This window comes from Tachypleus tridentatus, chromosome 6 (genome assembly GCF_004210375.1).
Source record: "Tachypleus tridentatus isolate NWPU-2018 chromosome 6, ASM421037v1, whole genome shotgun sequence".
Lineage (NCBI taxonomy): Eukaryota > Metazoa > Arthropoda > Merostomata > Xiphosura > Limulidae > Tachypleus > Tachypleus tridentatus.
In genome coordinates, this window is record NC_134830.1 from 35,721,871 (window position 1) to 35,748,674 (window position 26,804).

General features: G+C 30.0%; 1 protein-coding gene across 3 annotated transcripts; it reads right to left on the reverse strand.

Annotated features, from left to right (window-relative positions):
• Nucleotides 1-1,821: 1,821 nt before the first annotated feature.
• On the reverse strand, nucleotides 1,822-26,804 carry cm (AP-3 complex subunit carmine). Of its 3 annotated transcripts, none has more exons than XM_076504076.1 (12): nucleotides 26,609-26,802; nucleotides 23,983-25,868; nucleotides 22,311-22,423; nucleotides 19,166-19,287; nucleotides 17,688-17,847; nucleotides 12,756-12,869; nucleotides 10,936-11,009; nucleotides 9,091-9,196; nucleotides 7,079-7,237; nucleotides 5,171-5,221; nucleotides 2,835-2,903; nucleotides 1,822-2,343 (listed from the first exon to the last, which is right to left on the reverse strand). In XM_076504076.1, exons 2-12 carry the CDS (start codon nucleotides 24,155-24,157, stop codon nucleotides 2,278-2,280), a joined length of 1,209 nt encoding a protein of 402 aa, XP_076360191.1. In that variant the 5' UTR covers nucleotides 24,158-25,868; nucleotides 26,609-26,802; the 3' UTR covers nucleotides 1,822-2,277. The 3 variants fall into 3 exon arrangements, with proteins under 3 accessions (XP_076360191.1, XP_076360190.1, XP_076360193.1); XM_076504075.1 differs by having other exon boundaries at nucleotides 23,983-24,167; nucleotides 26,609-26,801; XM_076504078.1 differs by lacking the exon at nucleotides 7,079-7,237 and having other exon boundaries at nucleotides 23,983-24,167; nucleotides 26,609-26,804.

The following is a 26,804-nucleotide window of genomic DNA, read 5'->3' on the forward strand; positions in this document are numbered from 1 at the left end:
CCAAACCTAGTTATAGAAGTCTTTTTAATATCACATCTTTACTTAATTTGTGATAAGTAAATATGAAAGAAACAGTTTTTCATGAATGTTACTTTGTTTAAATGTTTTGTACTTATGCCATAACATTATGCCCAGTTAACAACTGACATTAAACAAAAGGCCTTTAGAACACTGAAGTGCTTTAAGACAAATTCCAAATTTTCAAACCTGTATTGAACTCATTGTAAGGAATGTGAAAAATCAATGTAGTATGATTTTCAATGCAAATGTTGGGCTTAAATAAATAATGCAATTCTAGTAAGTTCTGCTTCACTGTTTATGGTGTTTTGAATTGATTTTGCAAGTAACCTTAATATTTGTTTAAAATAAGTATAAGTGATTGACAGTAACAGTTGGTGTACTTGGCTGACTTGATGCCTTTAGAACCTCTGCATTTGTGCTTTTACCAAAATTCTATCTTTATTTTTTTTTACAGTTTTTCATAATATTACTTTAATGTGTTGTAGTCAGGTATAATTGAATACTTGCAGGTGTTGAATTAGCATACTTTGAACAACAGTGTACAGCCAACAACTAGCATTACTGATAAATTTGGTAATTCGATTTAAATGTACTTTCTCTCAACTATTGGAAAAAATCAGCAGGAAATAGCATTTCTGAAATTTGAAAGCAATTTCCTTTTTATTTTCACTGTTAAAGATGAATGAAAAAGATTTGTGTGTGCAGGTTTTTTCCATGTGATCTAGCATTTTCCTTCACTTTTAAATCTTCTCACATACTAAAACTACTATTTATTATTTCATTTCAAGAATATAGAAAATGGCATTGATAACAAAGCTACATGAATAACAGTATAGTTTAGCCTAAAGTTTCCTGCAGAATCATAAGTCCTGTACAAGCTGTTTGTTTTTGAGAGAAGTAATCAAGAATTAAAAAATTCAAGATTTTCCCAGATTTCATGAAGTGACCTAACCATACACTCTACCCATTTAACTGGTTTTCAAGTAGCATTTAACAATAATCTTCATTCTAGTCCTGGAGGAAAAAAAGATGCAAACACTTCTGACCACCCCTGGTTATATTAAACTAAACTGCTACAAGTGGAATGAATTTCTTTAAAAGAAATAGGTGAGTTAGGCTAAGATGATCAACTCAGCATATTAAAGCTTTAAATCACTCTTTTTACAGGGTTTGGTAAACGTTTTATAAAGAATTACCAGTGTGCAAAATGAATGCTTTTAATTTAATAGATTTTCAAACTAGAAGAGTAAACGTTAATTTTCCAGAAGTTCAAGTTGTAAGGGTCACATGAAGTAATGAAGATACTTTAAAAATCCTTCAAATTTGGAAGAAAAAGTTTTCAAAACAGATTAACTTCTATGATGATAAAAACTCGTACATATAAAATTATATTTGCAATGTAACCATGGACTAAGAACATTAAAAAATACAAAAAATTTATATTCACAGTTGTGAACAGTACACATTATTCAACATACTAATGCTCTCATGGAAACTTTAAAACAAATTAAATAATAAAACTTGTAAGCTCTAGCGATTGTGATATTTTATCTTAATAAAATCGTTATCATTGACAAGTGTTTTCCAAGTCAATGTTTGTATTACTTACAACCATGATACCATAAAGTATTTATCCTAAATTAAACTACGTGTTCAGACACTTTAATACAATTACTCTATTATATTACATTTTTAAAGAGTAAAGATTCACTTGACAAATGTTAATCTTTATATTGTATGTTTTATTCTTCACCTAAGCTTGGAGTTGGTTTTAATTTCAGAAAATGAATCAGGAGTCCATTTCATTCTCGTAATTTTATCTAGATTTATATTTTTAGCTTACACTGATATAATGATACATTCATATAAAATAAATTGCTTTTCAAATGTTATATCTCTGCATTACTACAATGACAAAATATAACACCTCAATTGTTTCTTTACAAGTCATGCCACCATAAATCAGTTATAGGAATGATTTTTAACTCATGGTCCATGGAGGGGAAATAGCAGCATAATGTAGGTGACACTGTGGTCCACAAAGGTAAATATATTAGGTGGTCTAAAGATTGATGCTTATAAACAACACTAAAGGAAAAAGGGGAATATTTTTCATTATTTTACTATTTTTTTGAATAAAACAAATACACTGAAGACTTCAAAATATGAAAAACTCGTTTTTAGTTTTAGTATTAAATGACAGTTCGTAATAAGTCTACACTAAAGTATATTGATGATAACAGATGAACTGTATTTTCACGTCCTCACTTGGAATCTTCCATTCTTAGTAAGATACTTCACTCCTTTGAAAGGTTTGTATTTCTGCAACAGTCATAAAAACATTTTTTGTACTCTAGCATCAGTGGTTGAATCAACACAATGAAAGTTTGGCTTGGGGAAAAAACTAATTCTACAGAAAAAAAACTACAGTCTCCTTAGTGATTTATTTTTGTAATTCAACTTTGTTTATTTTTATATTTTGCCTTTATAAATTATTACAAGATTAAATGTTATTCATTCCTTGAACAGTAACATCCTACCATCATCCAAACTATACCTAGTGTGTGTATATTTTTTTAATTTGACGGAGTAACAAAAACCTGTGTGCCAATGTTACCTGGACACTTGTTAAGTCAGACTTTAAACAAATCACTACAGGGAAGAAAGCAGTTTTTAGAAAATAAAATAGTTATCTTTTAATGATGAGACATTCTCTGCCATTATAGCAGTTTTATTAAGACATTCTACAACATTACTAAAATTTATACATGAAATGGACTGTAGAAACTTCTATATTAAATGTTCCCACTTACCTCCCCATACATGTCTAGTCGGTTGACTTTTAACCCCGACACTGCAAGCTGACTGATAGTGAACTGTATCTAAGAAAAGAATTAAAATTCTGGAAACAGTGATATATCAAATAATTCCAAAATTTATTCTTATTCATTATAAGTAGGAGAATAATAAGAAAGAAACAAAGCTAATGAATCTTATTTTGTTGATTTTACAATTGGCTAGTAATATTAAACGTAACATTGGATTTATAAATGAAAATATTAACTAATCAAACGTTATCTTTATAACCAAGAACTTAATAAATGTATATTTGATTGAACATACTCATGACCAAGTTGATTTTTAATTTATGTAGTATGCTAATTCTGATAGTAAGTTAATTTTAAATATTATTTAGAAAAAAAAATCATTTTGAAGCAGCCTGTTTGTTTTGAATTTTGCACAAAGCTACTCGAGGGCTATCTGCACTAGCCATCCCTAATTTAGCAGTGTAAGACTAGAGGGAAGGCAGCTAGTCATCACCACCCACCGTCAACTCTTGGGCTACTCTTTTACCAATGAATAATGGGATTGACCGTCACATTATAATGCCCCAATGACTGAAAGGGCGAGCATATTTGGTGCGAACAGGATTTGAACCCGTGACCCTCGGATTACGAGTTGAACGCAATAACACGCTTGGCCATGCCGGACCTTTTGAAACGGATTAAAAAACAAAACCCAAAGGTAATGAACATCGGAAATGAAAATATAAGGTATTTGAAAAAAAAAAAATATTAATACAATTTCATACCAACAGATATCATTAACTAAATGATTACATACTCAAAGGAGGGGTCAAGTTAAATTTGTTTTGTACAGTTCATTCAAATACTCACTATCTTACATTTAAAACTGTTTTTCTTCTACAATATGGAACTGTGTATTTTCTAAATTTAAGAATATTCTGTTAAACATACAATCATGACAAAAACATGCAAAATAATTATATGGATTAAACAAATTGTTAAAAGCATATTACTGAAGGTCATAACATTTCATGGAGGCATGAAAGCATCTATATTATAGGGGGGGGAAAAAAAAATCAGTACACTAGTTGCAGTTTGGAGGTGTACATATACAGAAATAATGTATACAAAAACATATTTAGCCCCTCTGGTGTTTGTTCATTTGATCAAACAAACCATTCTGTACATTTAATAAATTTTACTATTACCATAACCGTTTTAACTTTTATAGGACTAAACTATTTTATGTCTACAAACTAATTTTTATTTCTCTTAAGATATTTTTGTGCAGGGTTCCTAAAAGTGTTATGTTTCAAGAACAAATTAAACCAAAATGTAAAGCAACAAATATTTATTTTTTTGCTTTTGAAGCTCATGTCATGTCTTTATTAGTCAACGGGGTGCATAATTCTTGTGCACGTTTTATTGACATCACAATGGTACAGCAGCTTTCTGCCCCATGCTTTTAGGAAAATAAGTGAACCATATTATATTCTCTTACCTCTACCATTTCAAACAACTTATCAGTACTGTGACAATAATTAATTGAACTGGATTCTAAAATATTTGATATGCATATCATTACAGTCACTGCCTTCTCTTTCATGATAAACTTTAATTTGCATAATACTAGTTTACCTCAAAATGTAAATTCAGAAATAAGGACTTAATTTCTTTTAATGCTTTTGAGCTAAATATGGTACACGTGTATTATTGTAAACAGTAACACAAATATTTTCAGTAACATAACTCTCTCTATCTCATAATTGGTTAACCTTATGTGTACAGATAACAACCATTGTTGATTTAATGATAGTTTGTGGTAGAGGAGAGCAAATATCAGATACAACATACAGGGATACTGAAGAAAACTGTAGATACAGAGAGTATACAAACTGTAAAATTAACAAAGACTTTTATTCTTCCCATAAACATCACTTGTACTTTGACTTGTTAGAGTCCAGGTCAATCTGATCCTGCAATTCACAGGTGAATACAAATACTCTGTAACATCTGATTTTTTGTTTGGAACAGACCTGCACATCTCACTCAAAGCTTGCCACATCCCATATAGGTACATATAGTAAATTATGAATCATATTCATTATTCCTTCTCTGATACACAATTTGTCCCACAGACTAACCCTGTACATAGTTGGTTTGTCAAGTAGACAGGAATAATTAGTGTTTTCAAATGTGTTCATAAAGTTTGAGACAGTAACTTAATTCATTTAATAAAATATATTAAATAGTGTCTGAGCTGTCAGATAAATATTTATATACTGCTTCACTAGCCCTTTTGTTAGGCATTGATCAGAACACGTAAATACAAGAAAACTTACAGATATGATTGGATTTGCTTCTGGACCTGAGGATCCCGTCTGCACACTGATCTGTAATTCATATGTTCACAAGAATATAATTTGTATCTGGCATACCTTAACTGAATCACATGTAATTTAGTGTTTATGCAATATTCTCACTATACAAAAAGCTTCACACAGTTACAGATAACATCTACATTTTCTATACTCTTATCCCATGTGACACAGAAATCAACTGAATCCTCAAAATATATTTTCCTTTACTATATGTGCTAGTGAACAATGCAACTAAATGCCCTCTATTGAAACAGCACTTTTAAGAAAAATAACTTATCTTTTTAACTAGCTTGTTGGAAAAAATTCCACACCAGTGGATTTAAAAATTGGCACTTACTGCAAAGCAATAACAATTGGCCCATTTGAAGTGTGTACTAAGGGAATATGCTAACAAAGAATTAAAAAAAACTACTTGTGAACTGCTCTTAGAACTATGTTATAGCTGTAGTTTCAGTTGGGAGCAAATAATAAAAACTAATTGAAATACAATTATACTGTAAAAGAATATTAAACCAAATTTAACATTAGATTTCAAATCTGGTGGAAATATGAAACGCAAATACACATTAACTTTCTCTACATGTACAAACTTGCAAATATTCAATTACTAAAAATACAAAATGGTATGGTGAAGTCTATCACTACCAAAGGGTTTTAATAGAATAATTTTAACACGATCATTGAAAAATTTGAAAGTTTCTGTCAGTTCTAAGTGATAATTTAGCCAATCATAAGGTTATTAAAAATCCATCATTTTGTTCAAAATGTATTCCTGAGTTTTACCAGTTTCAGTAAATTGCACATCATTAGCCACAGACAAGAGTCCATCAAACAACAAGACTAGGTTTCTTATCAGAGTGGATTGTATATGTATGATGCTTGTAGTTGTTTTCTACTCAACATAGTGAATCTATATGTAGAAACTTCATTTCTCTATACACTTAATCTTAGTTGAAGTCTATTAGTCAAGACAGTGTAGTTTCCTGTTCATTTTTTGCCTTTACAAAATGTTCATAGGTTCATTACACTCATTCAGTGCATTGTTCTTAAATGGAAGACAATTTAAATTCTTCTAAAGACAAATAATGAACAAGAATTACAGTCTATTGGTTAATAAACTTCAATTAAGAATAAATTACGAGAGTGGTTCAGTAATTACACCATTTTGTGTGTTTATGTTACTTGGAGCCCATGTTTATATTGGATTTAAATGCTAGAAAGCAGTGGTGCTACTAATTTATCTTTTAAAGCTGTTTAAAGGTACTGAAAATATACGAGTTGTCTTTTACTCACTAGAATGAGAAACATACAATTGAAAACACCACACATATAAGATTGTCAGCTATATTTTAAACTTTTCAATATAAAAAGATACTATGGCACTAGAAAAGAGCACCTCTTCAACTTTATTTTCATAACAAGCATTCTGTTCTCAAAAATTTCTATCAGGTAAGCACACTTTTGTAATGTGACTATTATAACAAAGCACTTACACTGAGGAATAGAAGGTCAATATTAAAAACTGCTAATTTCTACTTAGCCAAAGGAACAAGTGTTTATACACTTGTCTTACTGCTAAAAACATTTTAAAATTTGTCATATTTGTAAATAATATTTTAAGCTTGTAGGAATACTGAATTTAAATGAACACTTAACCATAAATATATGCTATATACCTGTAATACCTTATGTACATACTATGTTTTTTTTCCGTTAGTACCATACAATGAACAGTGTCACTTCATACTGTTTTAGAAACTAAGTTAAATTTCTTCTATAATCTAATATCACATATAGCATCTCCTTTATTCTCACACATGTAGTAAAATAAAATTGTCTCAAAAATATAATATTTATTCTTAAACATACATGTCCCCGAATGTTAGGAAGTTTTCCAGCTTCGATACGGCCTATTTCCCACACCATATTTTTACTAACAGGATCAAATGTGTATTTTCCTTGAGTAGGAGTCAATGTCACATTAAGAACAGTCTTCGGCATTGGAATTTCAACTACAACATTCTCCACCTGCATTATACGATATTGTTAGTCAAGAAATGTTTTTATAGCAATATATAACTGTCAAAAGGTTAAAACAAAGAGAGTATGGCATCAAATTTCATTACTAATAAAAAAGAGTCAGGTTGTTTTAGCACCTTGTACTTGTGTATTCATATAGTTCTCAAACATCTGTGTACATCAAAGACATACAGGCAATTACAGAGTTATGCACAGCCCTGACAAAATAAGTAAGAATACATTTCTGTTATAGATGTTTGTGCCAACAAATACATGACCATGCCAGACAATATGTAACTAAACAATGTAAAATCATACCATTTATACAAAAGTATAAATGATCAGTGATGGCAAGAAAACCCACTTGTAGAGAAAAATATACATGTAAAAATGGCTGGATTGGTTGAGAAAATTTTTTTATGTAGAGGAGCAAAAAACGTTTCAACCTTCTCGGTCATCGTCAGGTTCACAGAGAAAGAAAGAGGTAACTGACCGATAGCTGACCACATATTTGAAGGGGGTTGTGTAACTGAATGTCGGAATGTAGAGGGCATGCTTAGATGTTTGATTATATTTGTTAATATAGGTATAAAGGTGTTTCTTTGTATTGGTTTATTTTAGGCTTGAGTTGTTGTATAAGTAAGGCTTCTTTAATTTTGCTTTTGTTTATGTTTGTTTGTTTATTTAGTATTTGGGTGTTTTCTATGGATATGTTGTGTTTGATTTGCAGTGTTCAAAAACGTGTGAAAGTGACTTTGTGTTCTTTGAATCTGGTTTCCATTTTTCTACTTGTTTCTCCAATATAAAAGTCGTGGTAGTTATCACATTGTATTTTATAAATAATGTTGGTATGGTGTTTGTCAGTGTAGATTTTACATTGTATAGACCTAAGTTTTGTGCCTGGTTTTTGAATAAATTTGGTATTGACGGGAATGTCATATCTTGTTACTAGTTTTTGCCAAATGTTGGTTATTTTTATGCTGATGTTGGGAATATATGGTATGCAGTAGTATATGGTTTAGTGATTTTTTTTAAATCATGGGATATATTTACTTTTGTTAGTTGATTTTGCTTTTTGTCTAGATGTGTGCATATGATGTTTTCTATGGTTTGTGGAGGAAACTTATTGATGTTGATGAAATATTGTTTTATTTTGTCTAATTCGTTGTTAATTTCATCTGGTGAGCATAGTTTTATGGCTGTGTTTATTTGGTTTCTTAGTTTATTTGGTTTATTTTGTTTCATGTGCTGAGTCCCAAGAAATGTATAGTCCAGTATGGGCGATTTTTCGGTGGATTTCTGTTTTAAGTTGTGTATTGGTTCTTGTAATTTTGAGGTTAAGAAATGATATGTGATTGCTTTCTTCCAGCTCACAAGTGAAGTTAATGTTGGGATGTATAGAGTTAATGTGATTGAAAAAATTAAGTGTGTGTTCTGTAGATATGAATCCCTTAATTTCTCAACCCAAACCAGCTGTTTTTACATATATAAAAGTATAAATGGTATAATTTCAAAGAGGAAATGACTGAAGGCTGTGGCATCCAAAAGCACTGGAGATATTCCATCTGTCAGACAAATGGAAAACTAAAACACAAGCTAAGATTCGATAAGGAGTTAGAATATGGGTGCTAGCATTCACAACGTCCTAGATCCCCATTATCACTCATTTTCTATAACCAGTTGTGAACATGATAGTTACCCCTAAAATATAAAAATAGAAATTGATACCACCAACCATGCTCAATTTCTATCAAAAACACAATGAACAATGTTATTTGACTCCTTATAACACATTACATAAATAAAACATACTGTTCTCCTTATTGCACTGTAACTGCTTAACTTAGATCTCTGGAGCTTACCATCTTCCCCATTGTTTGCTTTGGTCCAATAGTAATATCCAATTTTCCTCCCCCAGTTTCTTTGAAGGAAATACTGTGTTTCACATACAGAGGTATGGCCACCACACTACAACAAAACAATAAATTAAGCACTTCTACAATGATGGGAATGTTCACTTGAAATAATGCAATTTTAAAATAATTTTGATGAAATTAAAATATGCTTAGATACTGTCCTATTTTACATCTTATGCCCATGAATTTTTATTTATAAACATTAGCTGTGTCTGACTTAAAAACAAAATCTAATTATATGTTTCAGCAACATATCATTTAAATCAAAATATGACAGTATGGTATAGTTATGTAACGTTTCATCTTAATTTGTTATATAAACCTAACAAGACATCTTTCTTAGCATACCTTATTCAAAGCATACATAAAAGAAACTTCATATCAAACTGTTAGAAAAATCAAAGTATTATAAACCTGTGATTAAAGGAAAATAAACTCAGATCACTATTTAAGAATTTTAATTTTATTACATATTTACAAACACAAAAATAATTACAAGTTTTAAATCTAACATGCTTCAGAAATATACACAGTATGTCACATAACTGTCTTTTGTTATCAACAAAATTGTACACATTACCATACAAATCATTCTTATATTGATACTTATGATTCTGGTATGTAACTAACTACTGATGAGGTTCACACTGACCTCTAACTGTTGCACCTTGTACATAACAATCTACTGATGAGGTTCACACCAACCTTGTACTGTTGCACCTTGTATGCAACAAAACCTACTCATGGATTCACACTGACCTATTACTGTTGCATCCAGTACATAACACAAACTATTGATGGGTTCACACTGGTCTCATACTGTTGCATCTAGTACATAACGCAAACTATTGATGGGTTCACACTGCTTTCATACTGTTGCATCTTGTACATAACACAAACTATTGATGGGTTCACACTGGTCTCATACTGTTGCATCTAGTACATAACACAAACTACCAACAGGATTCACACTGGCCTCATACTGGTGCATGTAGTACATAACACAAACTACCAACAGGATTCACACTGGCCTCATACTGGTGCATGTAGTACATAACACAAACTATTGATGGGTTCACACTGCTTTCATACTGTTGCATCTTGTACATAACACAAACTACCAACAGGATTCACACTGACCTCATACTGGTGCATGTAGTACATAACACAAACTATTGATGGGTTCACACTGCTTTCATACTGTTGCATCTTGTACATAACACAAACTACCAACAGGATTCACACTGACCTCATACTGGTGCATGTAGTACATAACACAAACTACTGATAAGTTCACACTGCTTTCATACTGTTGCATCTTGTACATAACACAAACTACTGATGAGGTTCACAATTTGATAAGAATATCAATATATTGAATAAAATTTATCTGTTATTCCTCTCACTCTACTTACTCAAGTATTTGTTTTAAACAGTCTGCTGCCTAAAGTAATGACAACACTAATATTAAATTTTCAAATTATTATTTTACTTGAAGACTACCATTACTTAAGATCATGTCACATTTTATTTTCTACAAAACATACAAATTTAAGTTATTTGATAAAGTGAAGGACTAATATATCTCATTGTTAAACCTAACTCTGAAAAGTATCATTTACAGTTTCTTATTGTCTTTCTTAGAAGTATCATTTTCTAAAACTTTACTTTTAGAATTAGAATAAAAAATACACAGTGTAGTTCAGTAAAAGAAGTCTTTTATACACTTATTAAAAAACATTAAAAACTAATAATGACACTAAATGTGTGTTCTTTTTACTAGTAACTTACTTTTGGGCTCCAATGTGATATGACATCAGTCTAAAATTACCATCTGGTGGCACAAATGACAAAACTCGTTCAGACTATTGATAAAAGAACAAAAACAAAGAGTGAAGGTTAAAATCCTGTACTTTGTACAATAACAAAGTTTAAATTGCTTAAACAATCTCTCACTAAGCATTACTTGAATATGTTGAAGCAAAAAACAAAAACTTTACAATTTGGCACTGAGTAACTGGAGGGCATATCACAAGAACATTTTTCCAATAACAAACTACTTAGTATGAGCTGAACCAGCACTAATTTATTTATATCTGATCTAGAATCATATTTAAATTTAAAGTATATTTCACATTTTTACCAAAAAACTGTGTTAAATTTAAATGTGATTATTTAAGAGCTCCTTAACTCTTTGTTGCTCAAAACATGAACTTTAGAAAAGTCAATTACTTTAGGCTTAACTATTATTTCCTAAAGAGAGATCCAAGTTCATTTATACATGACTGACACTGTCAAGTAATAACATATCTAAGGAAGGAATGAAATAAATGGTTTAATTATCAAAAATGTAAAAACAAACTTTTATAGGAAACATTTTCTAAGTCAAACATACAAGTACAGCACTGTATACTTAGATTTCTTCGAAAGCACAGACAAATAATGTATAAATAAAAACAGAAAAAGTTACCGATTTCATATTTGTAGAAAAATATGACAATTGGTTTTTAATAATGCAGGTTTTGGCAATTAATGTAACTTTTGCTATCAATCAAGGAAAAAGTATTTCTAATCTTTGGAAATGTTTACATTATTATTTTATAAAATATAGAACTACATATTCTTAAAAATTAAAACAATTGTAAGTGTACTTCTGAAAGGAAATAGACAGAAATCAGGAGACAGCCCCCTGCTTTAGTGGAGCAGTTACAACACAAAAGCCTTGCCCATGCTGAGAGAAAATAACAAACACAGAAGTTTACAAAACTTTTGTTATAAAAAAACTTTGACTGGGAAAATTATACCCTTTGAACTACCCCATACTCTTGTAAACATTGGATTCCTTCAACTTGTATTCCTTATATATTCCATGACAAATTCATAAAAGTGACTTAAGAATCAGTGTAGCCAAAGTTTCTTTAGAATCCACTTTAAGATAAAGGGACACAAATAATGAAGACAGACAACATCAGCTCACAGGGGATAGTAAAGACAGACTGTACCATTAATAGACCCTATGTTGTTAAAACTTGAGAAGGTGAGGGCTTCATTAATTCAGTAATAGCATGGTTGTAAGTGTTTATTTTTTCATCTGCAAGGAGTAGTTTCAGTAGTCAAACATAAAATCAAATTAAGATAGCAACTGAAAAATGAAAAGCATAATAATTATTATTATAGTTATTTTGAAGAAATGACGAAGGTTTTATTTACTGTTGAATATTTAAAACGTGAGCTATAGTTGTAAAATACACGAGAAGCCACACTTCATTTTACTTATCTGACCAATTTCATAAATATTTTATATGTACCAAATTAATGTAATTATTACCTTTCATGATAATTAGCTGAGGGATTTTTCTGGACAAGTTGAAATTGAACCTTGAGCTCATGAATTTACCATGAAACACATTTTTGTTACCTGCCTTTATAACCAGTGAAAGGTTTAACATTGACAACTTAGTAGCTTCTACTACATTGTTCTGGTGTTATTGTTACTTGTAGTTGCATTACACATCCTCCCATTGATAACACTATAAAAATAACACATTTTGCCACTAATAACTCAGAATAATTAGACCTAAGACCAAATATCAGATAAAACCTGTACTTACTTCCCATCTTCTGAAGCGAACACAAGGATGGAAACTGACATCATCAAAAAGCCGTGGGTTTATAAATGTCAAGCTGAGATCTGGCATGCCACTTAACTTAATACAGCAGTCAATCTATTATACAGGTAAAGGTGTTAAATTTATTTAACATTCTTGTACAATCTCATTTTCATATGTCAAGTAGTTACCAGAATTAGTTCACATTTTGTTTAAAAACCAAATTCATTAACCACTGAATCTAATAACAAATAAAATGTAATGTGTTTTTTTTCCAATTTGCTCCAAGTTCAACAATTCAACATGGCTAAACATGAATGTAAAGAAATTAAACAAGTTCCTGAATTTTCATTTATTAACCTATCTCATAAAGATCATGGACCAGGATCAAACTGATACTTCAAATATGCAACACTTTAAATTTATGTTTACATTAGAAATAGAATTTCAAAATAAATTTAATAAAATATAAAACAAAATATTTAAACGTTTATTATTTCACTTAAACATACAACTTTCAGGAAAATTAATTTCACCTATAACTTTTCTGTAACACTAACTGTACTGCTAAATCTCAAAGATGAAGTCATTACTACTATTAGTGCCATATCCAAATCAGAGACAGATAGAAAGAGAGAGTCATCCACAGACACAAAATTAATGATTTCTGGGCCTAACAACTATGTTACACATTCCTGTATGTACAAGAAAACAGGATTTCAATCAGTGAATTTCAATGGTGAAAAATGGCAAAACCTAGAAATGTTTAAATGCTACCAACTCCAGGTTTTCTTATTAACTGATCATTATCTTCTTGTCATCTTTTAACTTTAACATAATATTTTGGAACAACATGAGACCTATTGGTCTATCTTGGCTGTTCCATTCCCTAAACAAAATTGATTGATTGATTGATTTAGTGTTTTACAGCACAAAGCAGCTAGGCTATCTGCACCAAACGTCCAGTAAAAAGGTAAAAATAAATTAAATGTAGTAAAATACATAAAAGGAAATAAAGGTAAAACAAAACATCATTGAAAAACAGAAAAAGCATAAAACCAATGTTGACACCTAGTCTACAATGTTAAGAGAGGAAGCAGAGTAAAAGAAGTTGTAAAGGACTTTCTCTAGCAAAATGGTAATGATCATAACCTGCCAGGAAGACTAACAGGTAAGTTCAAGAACCATCATCAGTCACCTGAAGTTGGTCTTTCCAGTCCTGGTTCTGGGTTATGTGTCATAGCAGCCATTATCAAAATGTAAAATAATAGAAGTTTTAAAAGACATGTAGCAAAATTGTAATAATGAGTAGCCAAATATCCAGTAAAAAGGTAAAAGTAAACTAAATGTAGTAAAATTTGTAAAAGTAAATGAAGGTAAAAACAAAACAGCAATTAAAAACAGAAAATTGCATAAAACTGATGTTGACATCCAGTCTATAAAGTTGTAAAGTTATAAAGTTGTCAAATGCTTTCTCAAAATTCATATACACCAAATATATCTCTTATCTTCATCTAAATAAGCAGTAACCTTTTCAAAAAATGAAAAAAAGATTTGAAAGGCAAGATTTTTCCTTAATGAAACCATCTTGAGTATTTAACAAAATTATAAATTTTGTTTAATGGCTTTGCAAAGCAAACACTTTTCAAAACTTTTCCCACAACTGATGGGCCTATAAATACTGGGATAATTTTTGTCACCTTCCTTGAAAAGAGGAAGTACATTAGCTAACTTCCAATCTTATGGTGCCTGTCCACAGTTCAAGAAATGTAAAAAAATATATAGCAGCATGTGGCTAAAATATTCAATTTTTAACATTTCTCAAAACCCTACAGAAATATATTGGCCAAAAGTCAATATTTATTAATCAACTCAGAATTAATGTAGTTATCTTGTTTGATCTTGTTTCCATTTATCAACTGTTCAAGATGTGGAATACTGCTTGTATCTTCATTAGCAAAAACCAAAGAAAAAGTAAAATATAAAAACCCAGCCATTTCATAATCAGATACTAACTTTCCTTTATCATCCCTCGAGGGTCTTACCCCTCCCTCCATTTTAAGATTTTGTTTACTCTTAACATATTTAAAGGAATTTTTTTATTGTTAAATTTTCAGCCAACTTTTTCTCAAATTCTTGTTTCACCACTTTTCTTGATCTTCTATAATCTTCTGTCAATTTCAATTTCTTGAGTTTTTAAAAATTTTATCTTAGTGAGCCAACTTGGTTACCTACTTGCAGCTACCCTTTCCTTTCTATAAGGAATTACCTTGAATATTTAAAAATGTTTCCACATATCATCAGTGTCTAAATAACTCAGCTACCCAATTTACAAAAGATAATTCTTGTTGCATCCCTTCAAGATTTGCTTTTTTGAAATTTTGTAACTGAATTATCATTATTCCTTATCTCCATATTCAGCAATACATCAAACCTAGTACAGCAATGATCATTTGCACCCACATCTTCTCCAATTTCTACCCTCTCAATTATTTCTATGTTTGAAGATGACAATAACTCTCAAATAGCACTGTTTATAATAGGTTCCTTAACTAATTGATGCAGAAAGTCATCCTGTACAGTTTCCAAAAACCTTTCTCCCTCATGGCTTGACTCTAGCATTTCCCAATCTATATGCCTGAAATTCAAATCACCCATAATTATAACTTCATTAACATCAGCTGTAATTAACCTTAACCTCACTGTAAAATTTCTTGCTAATTTCATCAGTGATCTGTAGCAAAGAAATTCCTACTAAAAGCCTTTTCATCTTATATCTGCTAACAGATACCCAAATGGATTCAATCTCAATGATATTATCTTTAATATTCTCAATTTCAACAGGATGTAGCTCACTTTATATATACAGCCATTCCTCCACCTCTCTTTACTACCCTGTCTCTAACCTTGTATTTCAAAGAACTACTGTCATCAAAATCAATTATGCTTAACCACATTTAAGTAATTTTCATTATATCAGAATCCTCCATTCTACCAGTGCTTTGAATTCATCAGTTATTTTTTATACTTCTAGCATTACAACAGTAACAACAAAAATTCTATACTCATGTCCTATGTCAAACTTTTCTCTTGTTCTTATTTTTTTCCATTTGATTTTTTCCTGACTCACCACTGTCCAGTACTAGTTTTAAACATCCTTTATAACTCAGTTATCTTAGCAAACAAGCCATCCATTACAAAATGCTCCCTTTTTCCACTGAACTCATCCCCACAAGTCAAAATAGCTAATTCGCTCATCCTTACATACTAACCTAAGCCTAGTATTTAGCCCTAGTGACTTACTTAGAACTTCATCCTTACAGTTAATTCTGGGCAGTATCCTTGACAAAATTAAGTTACAGCCTTTAACTTTAAATACTTTTGTCAACCCCTTGTGCTTATTAATTAGCTTGTCTTACCCATCTTTTCTCACATCATTAGCTCCTACATGCACCACAAAAACTGCATCTTTACTAACCCCCTTTATTATATCTTCTGATCTGTCAGTTATATCCTCCACCTGTGCTCTCCTGGGTATCATCTAATTCCTATCTCCCTGTTTCCTCACAGACTATCTTATCCACATTACCAATAACTACCTTAACATCCACATCCTTTTCTGACCCCTATTTTTCCTTCCTTCCAATAGTTCCCCATCTGCACAAGCCAATGGCTGAAATTTGTCATTCAAAAGAATAGGGTTATTATAACTAAATTCACTTTAACTCTAATAGTACTCTAACATCCTGAAAGTCAATGTTAGCTGATGTATCCCTTGCAGGTAAATGTATAAGCTCCTCCTGAACTCTTATTAACATTTCTCACAGTCTACACTTTTGTTTATCTATTCCATTTACTTTAATGATAGTTTCGAACTTCTCCTCCAAGATACAAACTCCACACAAAAATTGCATATCTTCATTACTAGCTTCCTTAAAAGTACATACCAGTTCCAAGTTTCTAAAGAAAACCCACTAATTTCAACCATGATACCTGACACACTGAATGTTTAACTCCTATGCTTGTCTTAGCTATTGTGTTTATACTTAGTCTAAAAATAATTACTCTATACAAAATACCAGTAGCCTACTGTGAACATTGTTACTATTAAGCCTAACAAGAGCATTTAAGAACAAATATTTTTTGCCACTACTTTGTCTTCACACTTTAGTAATAAAGCTTATCTTTAATTGTGTAGAACTTAGAAAAATAACTTAATAAGCTCATTATTAAAACATCCAGAGAAAATAAACTAGTTTCTAGATTGTATTTATTTAATAAAACAATGTAGTTATCTTGTTTTATGATTTACCAGTAAGTACACATATGCCTAAGCCTAAAGTACTGTTACACATGTTAAGCCTATTTCAAGGTTGTAGTAAAATTCACACCTCTAAATTTAAAACATTGACCTTACTTTTATTTATCCAATTACTATATCTAGCTATTACTGTTATTTAATCCAAATTACTACAAATTATAACATTAATATTAAATCACTTTTAGGCAGTTATAAGTATGATCATAAGAAAATATTACAACTTTGTATTATTTTTCTGGTACAATTAACAGGAGAGCCAATGCAAAAAATTAAAAATTCCAATAACAACTACCAAATACAAGTTCTGGTTTAGCAGGAAAACTACTCAAAGTATCCAATCAAAACTTCATACTGTTCAAAGAAAGAATTATATGCAAAATAATTCAACTTTTTTTTGTTTTAAAAGGTCAAGTTCTGAGAATACAAATAAAATTTTTAAAAGTATTGAGCTGATTCATTTATCAGCATTTAAACTCCTTGTCAACCAATATTATGTGGAAGTGCCAAATAATCATATCTCTATATAAAACATTTACAAAACTGAAGTTATCTATATAACTGAGCACAAATTAATTCATTCAAATATACTACAAATGTATATCTCATGTACTCACATAGCCTTGGATTTCTGCAAATACAACAGAACCACTTTTGTCAATAATAGCATCCACCTCTTCTATAACATCAAAGTATGCCTCATTGTTTGTGTACTTCACCCCTGTTCTTCGCCATGGGATGTTGGAGAGTTGACCCGTTGGAAGTGTATGGCTAAGACTAGCATTCAAAAAACAATGCAATTTATGATAAAAAATCTAAAGATGAAATATAACAAGAAAATGGAAAATGCAGAAGAAAGCATTCTTTTTTTTAACCTTGATATTAAGAACTATATAAAAACCTTCATATTCACTAACATTCAAAATTTATTATTAATTATTCTGAAAAACACATTTCAAAATTATACTCATTAATATTGCTATGTTCTTCCTCTTTCTATAAAACCTTCATAATTACCATTTAAAATATTTTTATTATTATTCTTTTTATCAAATGTTATCTCAAAAACTAAAGTAAAATCACATACAGTTTATTATAGACACACACACACACAAATCAGGAAACAAATTTAACAAATCCATGAATCTGGGAACCACAAACAAAATATAGTACAGAATCTGATGAATACTTGTGATATCAAAAATAATTTCCTGTAACTGGTAATGTCTATCATGTATCCCATCATTAGTCTAGCCTTAAACTCATATAAACCTACACAATACTTCTCCAAGACTATATATTTGAATATTACAATAAACAATAATGCAACAACCACATATTTATCCAATTTCTTTCTAATGTCCTACTTAGTCTACTATATGTTTAAATGGCATAACAAATTGGGTATAATGTAGTGAAGTATTTACTTGAGGTAAAGGTAAATATGAAGTTCAGAAAATAAATATTTCTCCTTTTCTTTGTGACCTTTAAGTTGATAACATATTCAAAAAATAGATTTCACTAGTATCATTGCTTTCATTAATAATTTATAAGAAAACATTTGAAAGAAATTATTCTATTTGTTTGACAATATTCAATGAAAACTTACATTTTACATTAATTAATTAAAGAATAACCAATACTTTTAAACATACTGTGAATTATATATATACATATATCAGAAATGAGAGCTCAATACAGATTTAACACAACAGGTTTTTTTTCCCCCTACAATGTGGCATACGCTAAGGTACACTTTTTTTTTTTTTAATTAACTTAAATATTAGAAGAGCTTTATATGAGAGATGTGTTCTTGATGTGCTATCAACATAGTATGCTTGCTTGATAAAACATATTTTGGCAAACATATGAAAAAACCTGACAATTTTTTTTATTAAAACATCACTCAGAATGTTTAAACAAACATTTTTTATTCAAATACACTGAAATATGTAAAAAACAGCAATTAAAGATGATTTAAGTTTATACAACCTAAACAAAATTTGATTTTATCACTTTGAAATTTACTAAACACACTACTTATGCTTAGTTCATAAAGTGATTTCAATAATCTACTATGTGTATGTATACTAACTTAGATTTTCCTGTAACAGTGTTAGCAATAGTCCTCAAAATATTTGGAGGTTTAATAAGCTCTTTCAGAACATTGGATTCAGTGGCTAATGGAAATCCATTGTCCAGCATTTCATCAAGAAGCTAAAAAAATGGGAAAACATTGTTTCATCACTATAATGATAAATCTGGAATTAAACACTGTATATAAACATTTTTTAACAAATTACAACAATATCAACATAGCACACTGGAAACATTAAAATATAACACATTTATCATTATTAATAAGCTAGAAAGGAGTAAAAATTGTATTTTTTCCCAAAACATTAAAATAAGCTATTAACCCAAAACAAAATATTTCTTTCACAAAATTTCAATTGTAGCTTAAGGATTTTTAGACAAAAATCAGCTTCATTTCTAAAGTATAAATATTTGTTTTTTTCTCTATTTTATAGTTGTGTTAGTTTACTTATACCTTGATTTAGGCTTTATTAAACAGTACAATGTTATACCATAGGAATGAACACATGGGTTAAACAGACGTAAATGAATAGGAAACACGAGTTTCATCAAATTAAAGATAACTAATTCATGTTAAATAATATGATAGTGAGGGAGCTTTGGAAATTAAACAAATTGATAGGAAAGCTGGTGCACAAGGAGTGTAGAAAACAAAAAGAGTAAACTGCATAGCAAATTAAATAATAGTTTTAAAGACTGTCAGACTTAACGATACACAGAGAGTTAATGCAAGAATAAGCTTAGTTGATACTACTGCTAATGCCAAAAAGATAACGTATCAGCTTTAGTGGAAATATACGCCTATGACAAACTGGGAATTACTGAAAGTTTATTAGATTTGTAGAAAGACAAGTACAATAATTATTTTCAGTGTTTGAAATATGGGTGGAATATCTGTTTGCATAGTGAGATACTTACCTGAATAGCCCTGGCTGTCTGCATCAAATTTTGGTTTCTTGACAAATGTCAATTAATGTACAGCATATTTAAAGATTATTTGTATTATGTTTTAATAAATATCTATCTTCTATTGTCAATACTAAATTAAAACTCATAGATTTATATGTATTGAAACAAACAACTCTTGGCTGATTGCCAAGCATCCACTAGTTCATACTCTGCTGCACCAAAATATTTTGTTGATATTGAGCAAGAAGAATGTTGTGGTAAAGAAAGAATACTATTGGTTGAGAAAACAAAGGAGGCAATACACAATGAGAGTGAATACATTAAAAGAAACATTTTTGTTGTAGCACATAAATTTCTATTCAGTATTCATGCTAAAGTTTTGTATGAATTTGCTGAAGGTGACAAGAGTTTTCAAAAACATTCATTAAATATGTTGTTATTCATTACATCACTTCCACTGTTGTATTGTTCATCATTATTGGTTTTAGTTTGTTGATTTAGAAACCCTTTGTTCATGCATCTTGTTCATTGTTGGAATTACATATTATGTCAAAGTTCTTTTCATCAGCAGCTCTATCAAATTCCTGACCAACATGTTTGTAGATAAATGAAAAATCAACAACTCTAGGCTTCAGTTCCTTTTTCATACACTGCTCTAAACAACAAGTAGCTGATTTCACGTAATCAAACCCACATAAAGATACAGATAAACAATGTAAGAACAAAGTTTATTAATTTTGTCCTTTAAGTTCTCAATCTTCAATACTTATTTTAAGTAGACACTAAAATTTGAAGATACTTTGATTTCAATCTATTTTTGATTTTATTTCTAAACATGTCTTTAGCCACAAATGGAAGACTGATACAAAATAACAGTTTGGGTACATTATAATTTGCTTCAAGAATGGTGCACACTCCATTTAAAACATTTTAAAATGTTGTCAATTGATGATAGACGAAAAACATTTTTAACACTACGTTTTACACTTTCCATTTCTTTACAAAAATAATTGTAGTTATTGACAATATGACAGGCTCTATAAAATAATCATATTGCCAGTAACTATCATTATTTTCACAAAAAGAAACAGAAAATGTAAAAAATGTGCTGTAAAAATAATGCCAGTAACTTACATTATTTTTATAGCAGTGATTAACTTATTTTGCCACTGGCAGTAGTTGAGGTCAACACTATACAAGAGCTTAAGAAGAGAAACCAGATATTCTCTGAAAAGAAGTGTGGATTTAAATGTTAGCTTTTACAAAGGGTGGATGTGGAAGGATAGCCTCGATAAACTAAATGGTCCCTTGTCATAGCTTTTCCTGTGTATATTTAAAATACATTTTGCATCAAAATTTGCTACTTACAAAATATTTTGCTGTTTCATGAATAGACTGGGTGATTTAATTTATTACCTAAGAAAAGCAATTTGAAACCATGTAAAATTAATCAATTAAATGAAATTAATGTTTCCATTTATTACTGTTTTAGAATATTCCAACAATGAATTAATCAAAATTACATTTAAATTGGATACCACAATAATAAAGTAATTAAAATTAATGTTTCTAATTGTTACTATTTTGGACTATTCAAATTATCCAAGTAGTTCAAATATTGCTGTTATGTTTGTTGTAAAGCAGCTATATAACATTCTTCATGATTTTAGCCTCATAAGTTGTTTTTCACTTCAGTGTTGTTTAAGCTTCAGTGATTTTAATGACGACTTGTGAAGAAAGGGTTTCAGGTTTAATTCTCATTACCAACCAACTTTCTTACAATGTTTTTCTTATAACAAAGCTATAAACATTATTTTACACTTTTACTAATTTTTAATTGCTGTTAGAAAAAAGGCAACTGTCTGTCATCAACATATTTTTTTTTCTTCTGAACTGATTAGACAGAAGGCAAATGTCTGGTAGTACCCACCTCCAACTTTTTTCTTTGTTCTTAAATTGCTGATTAGAAAGAAGTCGACTTGCTAGTAACATGTGCCACCACCTTTTATTATTATTAATTTGCTTGAACACACCATGGTTTAAGGTACACTGTAATAGTTAATTAATCAAATATAAATCAATTAATGGAATTGTCAATCAACCAATTAAAAAATACCTCTAACTGACCAGCCCTATTCGTGAAACAAATGTACTAGATTTTCTTCACTAAATTTTAGTAATTTACATAAGAATATGAAATATTTTCTGATTTTTAAAATCATTAAACATCTTACCTCATAAACCACAACATAATGCTCTTTTATCAGAAACTCTGTGCAGTCACCAAAATAATCTTCTATAATATCTACTACACGATGAAGAAACTCGATAACAAATAGAGGCGGAGCTAAAAATAAACAAACTTGATACAGCACAGGTTTCAAAGTTTTTTATAATTCATACATATATTATGTAACTAAATGTTAGGCATAACTGACACATAATTCAAACATAAGTATTCATACCCAAGCAGGCTATCATAAGTTTGTAAAGTCTTACTGACAAAATGAAATTATCAATGTGTCAAGAAAACTATGATGATGAAAATTAAATTTAAAAAAAATTAATTTAAAAGGTATTTATGTCCTGTTAGCCCATTTGTTAATTTATTTATATTTTCTGATAAATTCAATTACATCCACTTCACTCTTGATAATGTTTTACTGTGGGTGTTCTTTAAACATAAATAACAACCAAAAAAATCTTAAATATGTTTTTCCCTTTTCATTATGTTTATTTTATTAAATTTTCTTACAAGTTGTTCATCATTATGAAAAATATTTTTGTTAATTGTTGGTTAAAAGGTGATTTTTTTTCTTCTTTATACCACTTGAAGTTCATTGTTTGGATTCATTAATATGCATCTCAAGTTACAGACTAACCATGTTACTTAAAATCAAAATGTAACTTGCAGTTAAAACAAACAAAAGTAACAATTTCCATTTCTGAAAAGTTAATTAATCAGTTAACAAGATAATTAAATTTGTTTTATAGAATGAGTGTTTCACTTAAGGCTCTTTTGGATTTGGATTTCAATCCCTTGCTGAAGATTAAAAACCTCCAAACTTCAGCATACTTAACTAATTTTGTAGTACATAACAGTAAACTAAAATGTGGATGTAAAATAACATTAGTGTTATAATTTTTATCTGACACTTGCTATTTTGATAATCCTTCCACTGTCTTGATAGTGACTGCTAGTCACACCTTTGCTTATTGCTTCCATGCTAGAAATCAGGACATGAGAAGGTAATTCCTGGGAAAATTATGAGCCTGTTATTCTCATTAACTGATTCAGAGATGTAGCAGCTCTTGTTGTATCTTACACTTAACTATCTAGCTTTGAATAAGAGGTTACCAACCACTCAAATACTGGTTGCCCTGTTGCACATTAACTGCAGCTCTACTGTGAACTCACCAAATGCTTAATAACATGCTAGTCAATACCCTAAGAAAAATACTTACAGCATATCAAAGTCACAATTTAACATCAGTACAACATTTATGGTATTAAGTCTGAAAAATACTGGTATGAATATGAATCCATTAAGATAGCCTACCACTACCATCACTTCGTAATTCACGTGTATTTATGATGTACAATTTTAATTGGTAATTTTAAATACATACTAACAGTTAACACAGTAGTAATTTTTACAACCACTTTAATACTTCTCCAAATGTACATGTGTGTGATTTTTTTATATTTGTAAGCAACTTTACTTTTAAAACCATATTTATAAAATAAAATTTATTTGGGTGTTATTTCTTCAAAAACAAAAGAAATAGTTTTCATTCTGATTGTGTTTAATTTTCTCAACATTTTTGGGAGAAGAAAAAAAACAACTCCCCTCCCACTTTATCTTGGAGAAAACCCAAGAATATAAACATTAAAATTCAACTTGCCTTCTGACTGAGTTATTGCCACAAAGAACAGCTGAGAACGATATATACTGATCAAGTAATGATGAGGTGTTGCTATAACAGGTGGAATGTCTTCTGGAGAAGACACTTTCCTCTGAGCATCAAAAAAATAATCACAAACAGACCTGTGGATGACACTTTTCCAATGTTTTTCCATAAAAACATCCCTGAAATAAAAATATTAAAACTATAATCACATATATTAATAATATTCATAAAGAAATATCAATAAATTGGATAAACTGGCTGAAAAAAGTAAGTCTTCTATGTAGTTGGCTGTGAAAAGGATGATACCATTTTACAAAGGATCTGGATAGTTCAACAAATTGGGCAAGTACATGGTAGAGAGCATTTAATTGTACTAAGTGAAAGATAATGCATTAATTTACAATTACCACCTTGATGAAAATCAACATAATGTTGTTAAAGAAATAAATCTTTGTTTTGGTTGACAGTATTTTAGGCCTTCTAGAAAAGTGTGCAGTTGCCAATGGGAATACAATAATTACTTGGAGTTTTATGTACAAGAATGCTGGTTATAAGTGAATGGAAAGTATTGTTTCTTCGTAAGATTCCTGATTAGGCCTCACTTAGAGACAGCGTTCATTCTTTGGACCCCTTGCCTTATGGATGTTAAGTTGTTGGAAATAGTTTAAATGAAAAAACAGATAGAGGACCTTAAAGTTAAATTCTCTTGAGGAAAAAAGTAATTATAACATCTGATTGAAATGGTCAAGATTTGTTGTTGTTCAGTGGTTAAAGTAGTAGGACTATATAACAAAAATAATAAGATTTGAGAAAGAGTCATCTACAAACTAAATAATTTCAGTAAAATACAAAGACTGGTTAGAGGCAGGTAAGTGTCTGATGTAACAAATGTGAAAATTACAATGGACCAAAGGACCCCTTGTTGTCCCTTAAATGTTAATGAGAACAATTATCACCAAGAACAACAATAGTTAATTGACACAATAGTTTGTAGGATCTGATTAGATATATTGCAAGTTTATCTTCATGTTTTGTGGTTGCACTAAAGGTTAAGTAATCCTGAAGCATAGATATTATTTATCATTAAAATCACATTCTACATCAGTTATCAACCAGAGATGGGTCATTAGTGGAATTTGCTATATCAATTATACTCATGTTACTGAATATTCTATGAGATGACTAAGAAAACTTATAATGCTACAAAGTGAGTTTTAATAACCATGGTTAGAAGACCATTGTGAAGTTTTGAGTTTTACAACAAACAGGTACTTAATTAGACAGTTAGAATAATCAAAAACCCTAATTTCAATTAGTTATTTATTTCTACAACTTGTGACACTAATCAATTAATCAGAACAGACTTGAATTAATTGAAAACAACAATGAAAAATAATGACAGCAATATTTCTGCTACTGGATAGGTGGAAAAATGAAAAATAGTAATAACAAGAAATAGTAATGATTATATTTGTGGCACCAATTGATAATTATGCAGATGTGAAGTTAGGAATTAATATTACTTAAAGCCCTGCTCTGTTAATCACAACTAAAAATATTACTCAATTTCAAATTCTTAACAGTTAGTTAATTTGAGAAACATGAGAGAATTAAATCACTTTTATATAACAGTTTTATTTAAAGCATAGTTATGTTATCATTTCAGTTCCATTCCAATGACAAAAAACAAAACTCCTAAAAGTTTAGCACACTAAATAAATAATTTTGAATGCATAAACATAGGCTGAAAGTGAACTCAAAATTCTTTAATGGTAAAGGTAGGATGTTTATGTCATTTGCTGCTCAATATTTCCACTGTCTTGGCAATAATAGTCAATCACACATCAGGCAGAGCTACGAGAATCCATTGTTTCCAATATCTGTAAGAAATGCTAGATTAGGTACCACACATACAAAAATAGCATCTGTACATGAAATAGCTTTATTATTTTTACATGTGGGAAGTGGAACATAATGTGATATTAGATATCTGTGACAAATGTAAGCAATAAATAAGATATAATAACCAAGAAAAGTGAGGAATTAGCATTCTATATTTTAGGGTGTAATAAATATATTGTATGCACAATACAGACACTGTGACACTGATAGCTAAGGTAAGCCATTATCGCATAAAATGATCAGAACTAACAAAATACATTTTCAAAGGACTTAATATTTGAATGTGAATCCGTATGGTTGGTACATTATACAATACAATTTCTTGTCAGATTAACTTTTCAGCAGAATAACACTGACAATGACGATACATTTTCTATTAAAATACAAAACTGAAGGCTATGCTGCAAATGACATCTGCTCTCTCTTCTGTCAAAACATTCTACTGAAATAAACTGCCTGAACCTACACTAGTCTCGAAGCTTAGATATTTCTTTAATGCTTTATCGTTGTCTTTTAAATTCTTTATCATAGAGTACATCACAGTGACAGCCATACCTATTCATTTGCTTAAGATATTAACTTATGTGCGGTCGCCGATAACACTGGGCTAACGTTTTGGGTACTTTTACTAATATTAATCTGTAGTACTACTGACTGCCGTAGCCAAAATTACGTATCAATTATATAAAATTTAAAATATAATTATAAACGTACTTACCCAGAGGAGTTTATTACAAATAGGCTGTGAATCATTTTCTTATTTAAAAAACCTTCTCCTTCCACTCTTGTGCTATTTTTTTAACAACAGAATTGGTTATTCTATCAAGTTAAACTTTAAAAACACTTCAAAATACATATACACAATCAACGTCATACCATTTCTCACCATCACCTATCATGTGTCCACATAATCA

Coding starts and splice junctions, on each gene's coding strand:
- cm (XM_076504075.1), bottom strand. CDS start 26,643: ATGATTCACAGCCTATTTGTAATAAACTCCTCTGG. Junction 19,288..22,310: donor ATTATGTTGTGGTTTATGAG/GTAAGATGTTTA, acceptor CCATTTTTTTAG/CTTCTTGATGAAATGCTGGA. Junction 12,870..17,687: donor TTGCAGAAATCCAAGGCTAT/GTGAGTACATGA, acceptor CCTGTATAATAG/ATTGACTGCTGTATTAAGTT.